This window comes from Chrysochloris asiatica, unplaced genomic scaffold, assembly GCF_000296735.1.
Source record: "Chrysochloris asiatica unplaced genomic scaffold, ChrAsi1.0 scaffold00264, whole genome shotgun sequence".
Taxonomy (NCBI): domain Eukaryota; kingdom Metazoa; phylum Chordata; class Mammalia; order Afrosoricida; family Chrysochloridae; genus Chrysochloris; species Chrysochloris asiatica.
In genome coordinates, this window is record NW_006408782.1 from 1647979 (window position 1) to 1658958 (window position 10980).

The window sequence follows — 10980 nt, forward strand, 5'->3', positions numbered from 1 at the left end:
TGTTGTTGGATTGAAAGCTCTGTACATGTCTATGAGGTCAGGTTGGTTGATTGCGCTGTTTAGTTCCTCTGTAACTTTGGCAAGTTTCTTTTTAGTTGTTCTATCTCTTTTTGAAAGTGGCATATTAAAATCCCCTACTGTAATTGTAGATTTATCTATTTCTTTCTTCAATTCTAGTAGGGTTTGGATTATATATCTTGGTGGTCTTTCATTTGGAGCGTAGATGTATTATAGTTATATCCTCTTGCTCAATTGACCCTTTGATCATGAGATAGTTTCCTTCTTTATCTCTTATGGTGGTTTTTGCCTTGAAGTTTATTTTATCAGAGATTAGTATTGCCACTCATGCTTGTTTTTTTTTATTGCTGTTAGCTTGGTATATTTTTTTCCATCCTTTAACTTTTAGTCTGTTTTTGTCTTTGTGTGTAAGGTATGTCTCTTGCAGGCATCACATTGAAGGGTCTTGTTTTCTTATCCATTCAGCCACTCTCTGTCTCTTCACTGGTGCATTGATCCATTGACATTCAGTGTCATTATCAATAGGTATGAATTAACTGCTGTCATTATGTTAAATTTTTTGTGGTGCTGTTTGTTCCTTTGTTCTGCATGCTTTCTTGTGTTCATGTTTTTTGTGCTATTTCTTGTTGGTTTCTTCTTTGTTTTAATATTTCCTTGTTGTGCTTGGGTCTTCATTTTCATGGTAAGTTGTGAAGTATTAATTTTCTTTGCAGTTACCCTATAGTTGGTTAAGTTTTCCCTGCATTTAAGACAGCTTATTGTACCCTGCCATCTAATGGGCCTCCTCACTACCTGGATCTCTGTTTCCATATTTTTCCCTTCTTTGACATAGTTTATATTTTGATCTTTGATTGGCCTCACAGGTCCTCTGAATTCATTGCTGTAATTTTGTTCTGTTCTGAACACTGCTATGCATCGACCAAGTTCCAGGTGATGTTGCCACATCTGTCAATCTCTGGTTGTTGTCTGTTCTTGCTGGTTTTCATTCCAAAGAACTTTGTTTAGGATGTTTTGAAGCACTGGATTGGCTTTACAAAGTCTCTTAGCTTCTGTTTATCCTGGAATGTTTTGATTGTACCATCATGTTTGATTAACAGTTTTGCTGAATAGACAGTTCTTGGTTGGCAGTGTTTTTCTTTTAGGGTTTTATATATGTCTCCCTATTGCCTTCTCGCCTGTATGGTTTCTGTTGAGAAGTCAGAGCTTAATCTGATTTGCTTGTCTTTGTAGGTGACACTTCTCTTTTTCCTGGCTGCTTTTAGGAATCTCTCTTTGTGTTTGATTTTGGAGAGCTTGATTATGATATGTCTCACTGATTTTCTTTTGAGGTCTATCCTTCTTGGGGTTCTTTCAGTTCTAGATTGTTTATCATCTCATGCTTCAAGATGTTAGGAACATTTTCTTCCAGAAGCTTTTCAACTATCTCTTCTGTGGACTTCTGTGATTCTTTTTTGTTTTGGAATGCCAATAATTCTTAAGTTATTCCTCTTCATTTTATCCAGCATGAATCATAGATTCTTTTCAGATTTTTTAATCTTTTTTTCTGCTTCCTCTTCTATCTTAGCAGTGTTGAGAGATTTGTCTTCCAGTCCACTGGTTCTGGCTTCCATCTCTTCCATTCTGCTACCTTGCCCTTTCAGTGTATTGCCCATTTCTGATATTTTATTATTATTCATCTGGACTTTTTGCAGGTTTTGGATTGTTTCCAATGCCACACCTATCTTGTTTGATTGCTCCTGTAGCACTTTCCTGTCTTCTTCCTTATTTATTCCACCCCTTTTTGGAGCATTTGAATTTGTTTCCATATTAGTCTTCTGAATTCCTTCTCAGGCAGATCCAGAGCCTGCTCTTCTACTGGAAAGTGTGTGCCTGCTTCCAGCTCATTGGTTTCGGTTATTTTTTTGTTTTGTTTTGTTTTTGGAAATGTGTTGATATCTTTAATTGTGTTTTCTTGGACACTTTCAACAGTTATCTGAGTTTTTAATTCTTAAATGATATATTGCTTTGTTGTTAAGCTTGATGAACATCTCGTGGTGGATATGATCTGGAGATAGGCCTCCCTTTTCATGTGTAATGCCTAGTTGATGGTTTTGGCTCTTGTTCAGATGGTTGGGTACTACAAAGTATGCTTGTAACTTGGCTATATGGGCACCATTGCTGTCTCTTCTTGGATAAGGTAGGGAGAGAAGGCTCCCACCCCAGGAGAAGAGTGAGGCCAAAAGGACCAATGACAGAAAAAATATAAAAGCAGAGACAGAAACCACCAATCAAAAACAAAAATAAAATTATGATTGACACTGTCCACTGGCCTTTGGTGTGCAAACTATCCCGCCTAGGTAAACTATAGGGTGGGTTCCCAGGGTCAAAATGTCATAGAATCAGCCTGTGAGTTTCCTCTCTGTGCTGTTGGAAAACTGTGGGTACAATGCTGGACCCTTTTGGGGGTGTGCTCCTGCCTGCCTGAAGACGTCTGGGCTGTGCAGTGAGGGTGTGGTTAAGGTGAAGAGGAGAGATAAGTGAAAAATGAAAAGTGAAAGATGAAAAATCGGTCACACCGCTCCCTTTAGACATGCAGCTCCCTGACTTCTAGTGCTAGGTCACTGCCTTTCTTAGCTATGGCCCCGCCCTCTGGCCTGAGGACTTCTGGCTGCCAGCTGCCATGGCTGGCTGGATTCAGAAATTACTGTATTTTGCTTCCACAGGCAGATTTCTTTTCAATGGGCTTGGGAAACTGGCGCCTAGTATCTTAAACAAGATCCAAAGCTCTGCAGTTTTTCTGAGGACCACTCTTTCTCTGCTTTTTTTTTGGTTTTGACAGAGGAGTTTTCACTGTCTGTCAGATGCTTTGTCTTTTGAATTATTGGTGTTCCATAGCCAGTCATCTGGTGTCTTTCCCATATGCTTGCCTTAACCCCTAACATCCCTTCAGATCAGTTTTGATATCCTTGATGATATTGTCAGGGTTTTTTTTTAATTGAATACAGTCTGGTTTGTTTTGATACCTCCTAAATTCAGAATGTAGAAGCAAGAAAGGACACAAAATGTGCTTTATTCACCATCTTGTGTCCGGTGTAAGAAGTGATGCAGTGTGGTTGCATCTGCCTCAAAGCATTGAATCTGTATTCTGCCAGATTGTAGAAGTCAATATGCAACCGTTTCAGTTAAGAGAGCATGCTGTTGAAAAGGCTATGCAGCTCAGAGTAAAGACCTAGAAAGCACAGGTCTTACTTAAATATATAATTTAATATGATTTAAGAGTGGGTTTAAATCAAATATATATTTAATACAATTTAAAAATGAGCTTAACTTAAAAAATCTTATTTAATTTTATCTGTGATTATTGGGAAGCTGTTAGCAGGGCTAGGACCTTTGATCCAAGCAAAAGATAATATGTAATCTATTTCATGTAATGGGCCAAAGTCTAAGACCCATGGAAGCCACAGTCAAGAAATCAAAGGATATATTGCATTAGGCAAATTTGCTGCAAAAGCCCTCTTTAAAGTGTTGAAGAGCAAAGATGTCACTTTGATGACTGAATATGGTATTTTCAACTGCCTCATATGCATGTGAAAGCTGGATATGGACCAGGCAGCATTTTGTTCTGTTTCACATGGTATTGCTATAAATTGGGACTTACTTGAGGACACCTAATAAAAACAACAGGAGCTTTGAATATGGTGTTATAGTATTATCAACAGAGGCAAAATGAACCTATAGAAATGGACTGCAATGGCTCAATCTCGTCACAATTTGCATTGATTATCATTTTATTTACTCCTTAATTAAGCCCCCCCCCCAATTATGGCAAACAAGGCCTGAAGTAGCTAAATTATCTTGCATAACATTCATAACCAGATTTTTCAAAGGTTATGAATGTTATGCAAGATAATTTAGCTACTTCAGGTCTTGTTTGCCATAATTAAGGGGGGGCTTTTGGGCTTTACTAATCAATTCCTGTCAATTCAAAGGTTTTCAGAAATTTTAAATAATTGACTATGCCTTAGGGAATATGTTCACTGATTTTTCAGTTTGCTTCCTTTTGTAACAGAGAACAGTAGAGAGCTATGTGGATAAACGCATGGGTGCCACATATGGCCCTCCAGCAGGAAAGAAGATGACTATCTTTATTGATGATGTCAATATGCCAATAATCAATGAGTGGGGAGACCAGGTAGGTTGGTTTTACTGAGTGTTTATTTAATTGATTCAGTACTGATTTACTCTTTGATTAGAGTTATAGATGGAATTATGGCCCTATAAATAAGTGTTGAAATCCTGGTGTGGCACTGCATGATATAAGCATTGGATTGCTAGTCAGAAGGTTGGCGATTCTAATTTACTAGCCACTCCTCAGAAACTGTATACTGGGTTACTATGGGCTGAAATGGACTCAGTGGCATTTAATAACAGTAACAACAAAATCCTGTTAGAATCCTGACCCCTATACCCATGGATGCCATTCTATTTTTGGCAGATTTCTTTAGTAAGTGAATTGGGTCATATTAACATAGTGTGTGTCCTAAACCTAATCACTTCTGAGTTATAGAAAGAACAGACTAGACAGAGAAATAAGTACTTAAGGTAGATGCAGTAAAGAAATGCCTAGATGTAAGGAGCTCTGGTAGCGTAGTGGCTACAAATCAGGCTGCGAACCGCAAGGTCAGCAGTTTGAAACTACCAGGTGTGGGAGAAAGATGAGGCTTTCTGCTCCCGTAAAGATTTACAGCCTCGGAAACCCAATACAGGGTCGCTATGAGTCGGAACCGACTCCACAGCACATAACCAACAAACCAGGGCTACCTACAGGAAAAGGAATCCTCATGGCTGAGTCCCTGATTTGTACTTTCAGTTTCCAGAACTGTGAGAAAATAAATTTATGCTCTTTAAAACTACTCACTTGTGGTATTTCTGTTAAGGCAGCACCAGAAAACTGAGACGAATAAATATTTTCCTAGTTTTCCAACATTCAATTCCTGAATTCCAATGAAATCCATTATTTGGATGCCCTTACATAATTAGGTTGTGAGAACATGGAGTGCCATTTTAATTCTGAAAGATGTTTTTCTTAGGTTACTAATGAGATAGTTCGACAACTGATGGAACAAAATGGATTTTATAATCTTGAGAAGCCTGGGGAGTTTACCAGCATTGTGGACATCCAGTTTTTGGCTGCCATGATCCATCCGGGGGGTGGACGCAATGACATACCACAAAGACTGAAAAGGCAGTTCTCTATATTTAACTGCACGCTGCCTTCTGATGCTTCCATGGACAAGATCTTTGGTAAAATGAGTGTGGAGTGGGTGGTCAGGGAGCACTTGGGGGCGGGGGGTGGGGAGAAAAGCTTTCTTGGGCTCCCATGAAGAAATAACCATCCATAGGCTACATTGAGGACAAGTTGTGTAGCTCTTAAGTTGTATCCCTTCTGATGACAATCATCAACAATTTTTTTGGCTACAGCACCACTATCAAGTAATGTATTATGTTTCATGTAAGGAATTAATAATATACATGTACTGAATTAGACACCTAGGAACAGCTTTTCTATCTACACTAATTTTTTCTTTATGTAACTTTTGCCATCTTTGTCAACAAAGAGATTAAACATTAAATAAGCTCAGAAACAAAATTGTCTTCTCCTGTTGTTGTTAACTACTGTCAAGTCAGTTCTGACTCAGAATGACCTTATATAGGGTTTCCAAGGAGCAGCTGGTGGGTTTCAATTGCCAATCTTGTGGTTTGCAGCCCAGTCAGTACTATCATGCATGCATATTTGGGTTCTAGATTCATATAATACCATGTCAATGGTATGCTACTTCCACCAGCCTATATAATTATTGTGGCCAAAGAAATAAGAATTCACAAAGCAGAGAGTAACCCCTGTCTGATCTTCAGAATGTAATACATTATTGATTGATTAATGGCGCCGTGGATTAATGCACTGAGCTGCAAAGTCAGTTTGAATTGCAAGATCGGTGATTTCAGCTTACCAGCTGTTCCTTGGAAACCCTATACAGGGTCAATATGAGTCAGAACTGACTCTACAGCAGTGACAACAAAAAGAAACTTTAAAAATAGAGTCCTGGTGTGGCACTGTAGGCTAAGCACTTGACTGCTAACCATGAGTTTGGTAGTTCAAATCAACCAACTGTTCCTTGGGAACTCTATACAGGGTCACTAGGAGTTGGAACCAACTCGACAGCACTTAATGACTGTAATTACTACACAACTCTTTTAGACCACCACTTGCTACACCATCACTAGACTAATATATAACTCTATTTGTTTAAATGAGTAATGTAAATGCATTTTGGGTAATTTTGGAATTACCTTTTGCATAAAAAGAGTGTAAAAGTTTTGTACATTTTCATGGCATGTATTAATTTGCCATTTTCTTAAACTTCTATTGAGAAAAAAATCATTAAAATTACCCTAATAAATTTCTAAAGATTAAAATGTCATTTTAGCACCTTAGGCTAGTGGAGTATGCACATATATGCCTTCTACCACAGCAGTGGGAAAGGTTTGGAAATCCAATGACGTTTGAGAATGATATAATCTTGGGAAAATGAAAATGGACCAGAAAGAGCAGTTGATTATTATGCATTTTTATTATTCTTGATTGCCTGGAAGTTTCGACATATAAAGTAAATTAAAATATTTCATAGTGCATGAAAGAAATGTTATAAAAGGTGAAATGTTAGACAATTCAAGAAAATAGCCTATCTTCTTGGATAAGAAGTTCTGTATGTTTGTCATCATTACCCACTTAAGCTAGAGTTTTCTGGAGTCCCTGGGTGTGCAAAAGACGAGTGCTTGTCTACTAAATGAAAGGTTGGCTGTCTGAATCCACTGAGAAGCAAATGGAAGACAGGCCTGGGATCTGTTTCTGAAAACTTACGTCTTACAGACCTTATGCAAAAGTTCTACTCCTCACACATGGGGTCGCCATGAGTTGGAATCAACTCTACAGTAGTCACCATCACTGCCAAGAGTAATATTTCTTAATCAACTTTTGAAAGCTGACCGACTTATATCAATATTTATATTTTAGGTATTTGTAAAAGTACCAAAACAAAACCCCCAAACCTACTCTTGTCAAGTAAATTCTGACTCACAATGACCCCTATAAGACAGAGCAGAAGTGCCCCATAGGGTTTCAAAGGCTGTAAATCTTGATGGAAGCTGACTGCCATTTAGTTCTCTAGCAGAACTGTGGTGGACTTGAACCATTGACCTTTTATTTAGCAGTCAAATGTTTAAACCACTGTGACACAAAGGCTCCTTTTTGAATGAGTAGCAGAACATTAGTTAATAGAAGTTTATTTGATATGGGATTATTTGTAAAAATGCATAATTATATTTGTACTAAGACCACATTATATTTCTTTTAAACATTTTGATTCAACTGCTTTGAACTGCCAATTGAAGTATGATTTCTCTTTGCTTCCCATTCAGGTGTCATTGGGATAGGCTACTATTGCACCCAAAGGGGTTTCTCAGAAGAAGTGAGAGACTCAGTGGCCAAATTGGTACCCTTGACACGTCAACTATGGCAGATAACCAAGACAAAAATGCTCCCGACCCCTGCAAAATTCCATTATGTATTTAACCTTCGAGATCTTTCCAGGATCTGGCAGGGAATGCTGAACACGACTTCTGAGGTTATCAAGGAATCAGATGTAAGTGGTACAAAAGAGAAAAACTTGTTATTTAATTGTCATTGAGTTGATTCTGACCACAGTGATCCTATGAGATAGAGTATAATTACCCCATGGGGTATCCAAAGCTGTAAATCCAAATGGATGCAGACTGCCACATATTTTTTTACCCCCAGAGTGAAACACATAAAATATTTATCATGCACCCTAAATAGTTTTAGTAATCTCAGTTTTACTGGAATACAAAAATGTCTTGGAACATTTCAGCATGAAACTACTTTTCTTTCTACTTTTATCAACGATAATAAAAAAGGTGGGGAATGAATATGTCAGAAAAATTTAATTAAGTCTCTATTGAATTGGGCTTGAATTTAAGGAAATAGTAGGCACAATTATTTTCTAGTGAATTAAGGAAAAAGTTGTTTTCATTTTTCTATCACAATGGATATTTTTCTTACACTAAACAATGGAATTAACAATGGTCTGACAGTTTGTCATTGTGGTGGCTTGTGTGTGGTTGTGATGTTGGAAACTATGTTACCAGTATTAAAAATATCAGTAGGGTCCCCTATGGTTGACAGATTTCAATGGATTTCCAGACTAAGACAAACTAGGAAGTAGGAAAGGCAGAATTCTTTTGAAAAACCTTAAGAACAGGAGAACATTGTCTGATATAGTGCTGGAAGTTGAGTTCTCAGGTTGGAAGACATTCAAAATGTTATTGGGGAAAAAGCTGCCTCCTCAAAGTAGAGTTGACCATAATGAAGTGGACGAAAGCCAGAATCCTTACAGCTGGGTCAGTAAATAGCATCATGATAAGTGGAGAAACACTGAAGTTGTCAAACATTCAATTTTATTTGGATTCACAATCAACACCCATGCAAGCAGCAGTCAAGAAATCAAAGGACACATTATGTTAGTCAAATCTATCTACTAATGATCTCTTCACATTGTTAAAGAACAAAGATGTCACTTTAAAGAGACTTGTTGTTGTTGTTGTTAAGTGCCTTCGAGTCGGTTCCGACCAATAGAGACCCTATACAGGGTTTCCGAGGCTGTAAATCTTTACGGGAGCAGAAAGCCTCATCTTTCTCTCGCAGAATGGCTGGTAGTTTCGAACTGATGGCCTTAAGGTTCGCAGCCCGATTTGTAACCACTACACTACCAGAGCTCCTTTTATAACCATCACCACCACCAGGGTGCACCTGAGCCAAATCATGTTATTTTCAATCCCCTCACATGCATGTGAAAGATGGACATTGAATAAAAAACACTGGTAGAACTGATACATTTGAATTATAGAGTTGATAAACAATATTGAAAGTACTGTGGACTGCAAGATGAACTAACAAATTGGTCTCGGTAGAAATGTGTCTGGACTCCTTGGGAGCAAGTATGGTGAGACTTTGTCTCATGTACTTTGGAAATTTCAGGAAGGACCAGTTCCTGGGGAAGGCCATCATGCTTGGCAAATTGGAGAATCAAAACAAACAAACAAACAAACAAACAAACAAACAAAAAGATCCCAATGGGATGGATTGACACAATGGAAGCAACAAAGGGATGAAAAAGAACAATTGTGTGGATGGCACAGGACTGGGCAGTGTTTAGTTCTATTGATCATGGAGTAGCTATGAGTTGGGACAGCTTCGGTGTACCTTAATAACAGCATCAAATGACATATGAATTCCCACTGAATCAGGAATGCTATATAAAAATCCAGTACTCTCTCTTTCCCACCCCCCTCAAAAAAAGCATGGAGTATGTACTCAAGCTAAGGCAAAATAAATTTATCTTTCAGCCTTGTATGGAGTTGAAGATATAGGTAAGCAAATGGTTTCAAGTTACTTCCCTATGTATACAGAGCACAGAGCAATTACTCACAAACCTATCTTTAGTCACATTAAAAGTTCACTACCAACATTTTCTGCCCCAGATAATTGAAATGTGCATAACCATGCTGGCTGGCAAAATGTTTTGGAGAAAATTTTCCTTATTACAGTGAAGTGAGAGTCAGTATAGTAGCAGTGAACATTTGGAACTCCCTCCACCGAATGTTAATGACAAATGAATGTAATTCTGGAATTCATTCTTCAAATATTTGTTCTTTAACGATTTTTTCACACTCATTTTATGTCAGCACAAACAGTTCCAGCAATTTGCATCATTTTGGAGTTTTGTTTTAACTAATTTCATGAAATATTTTACAAAACCCTGTTTATATTCTGGCAACCAAGTAACATTTTATCATTAATTTCATTGCTTAAATATCATCAAGCCTATAAAATATTGCTAATTTATTTCCATTTGCTCTAGGAACAGAGGTAGTGAGCAATTCTTTTTCCTTAAACTTCCAATTAATTTTGGATTTTGTGATTGTTTTGTTCAAATAATAAGATTTTTGCCACGCTTTCCTTTAACTTTAAGCAAGTATACTGCTGTAGTATCTCTATTGGGTTCAGATGGGTTGTTCATAGGCTATATTTTATGTTATACTCTGACCACATAAATATAGGTATCTTTCTAAACAGACCAATTTATCACAGAGCTAAGACCTTACATGGAGTCATGGTGTGACACTGTAGGATAAGCACTGGCCTGAAAAATTGGCAGTTCAAACTCACTATCCACTGCTTAAAAACCCTATACAGGGTCGCTATGAGTCAGAACCAACTCAACGGCACTTAAAAACAACCACAGAAACAATAAGACTTTTACATAGAGAATTTGTTTGTTGGTTAAGTAGAGTGATCTTTAATGTTTTTCCACTAGGCAAGCTTTTCTTTTAACTTAGAATCTGCAAATGAATAAAATAAAAAAGCCAAACCTATGTTACTTGATTCTGACTTACAGCAACCCTGTAAAAGAGTCCTGGTGTGGCGCTGTGGGCTAATGCGTCAGACTGCAAAGTTGTTTGAACTACAAAGTCGGTGGTTCAAGCCCACTAGCTGCTCCTTGGAAACTCTATACAGGGTCGCTATGGGTCAGAATCGACTTGATGGCATTTAACAAACAACAGCAACAAGGCAAAGAAAAACGGATCCATAGGGTTTTCAAGACTGTAAAGCTTGAAGGGGCAGACAACAAAACCAAAATAAACCAAAATAACAGCAAAAACTAGTTGCCATGGAGTTGACCCCAACTCCTGGTGACCCCATGTGTGTCAGAGTGGACCTGTGCTCCCATGGGGTTTTCAATGGCTGGTGACCCCGTGTGTGTCAGAGTGGACCTCTGCTCCCATGGGGTTTTCTATGGCTGGTGACCCCGTGTGTGTCAGAGTGGACCTGTGCTCCCATGGGGT

General features: G+C 38.1%; 1 protein-coding gene across 1 annotated transcript in view; it reads left to right on the forward strand.

Annotated features, from left to right (window-relative positions):
- Positions 1-10980, forward strand: part of DNAH5 (dynein, axonemal, heavy chain 5) — a 408072-nt gene that overhangs the window by 237829 nt on the left and 159263 nt on the right. Inside the window, exons 48-50 of the mRNA XM_006874155.1 lie at positions 4067-4189; positions 5088-5301; positions 7477-7700. Coding sequence (XP_006874217.1) covers positions 4067-4189; positions 5088-5301; positions 7477-7700 — 561 coding nt within the window. The remainder of the gene's footprint in view (positions 1-4066; positions 4190-5087; positions 5302-7476; positions 7701-10980) is intronic.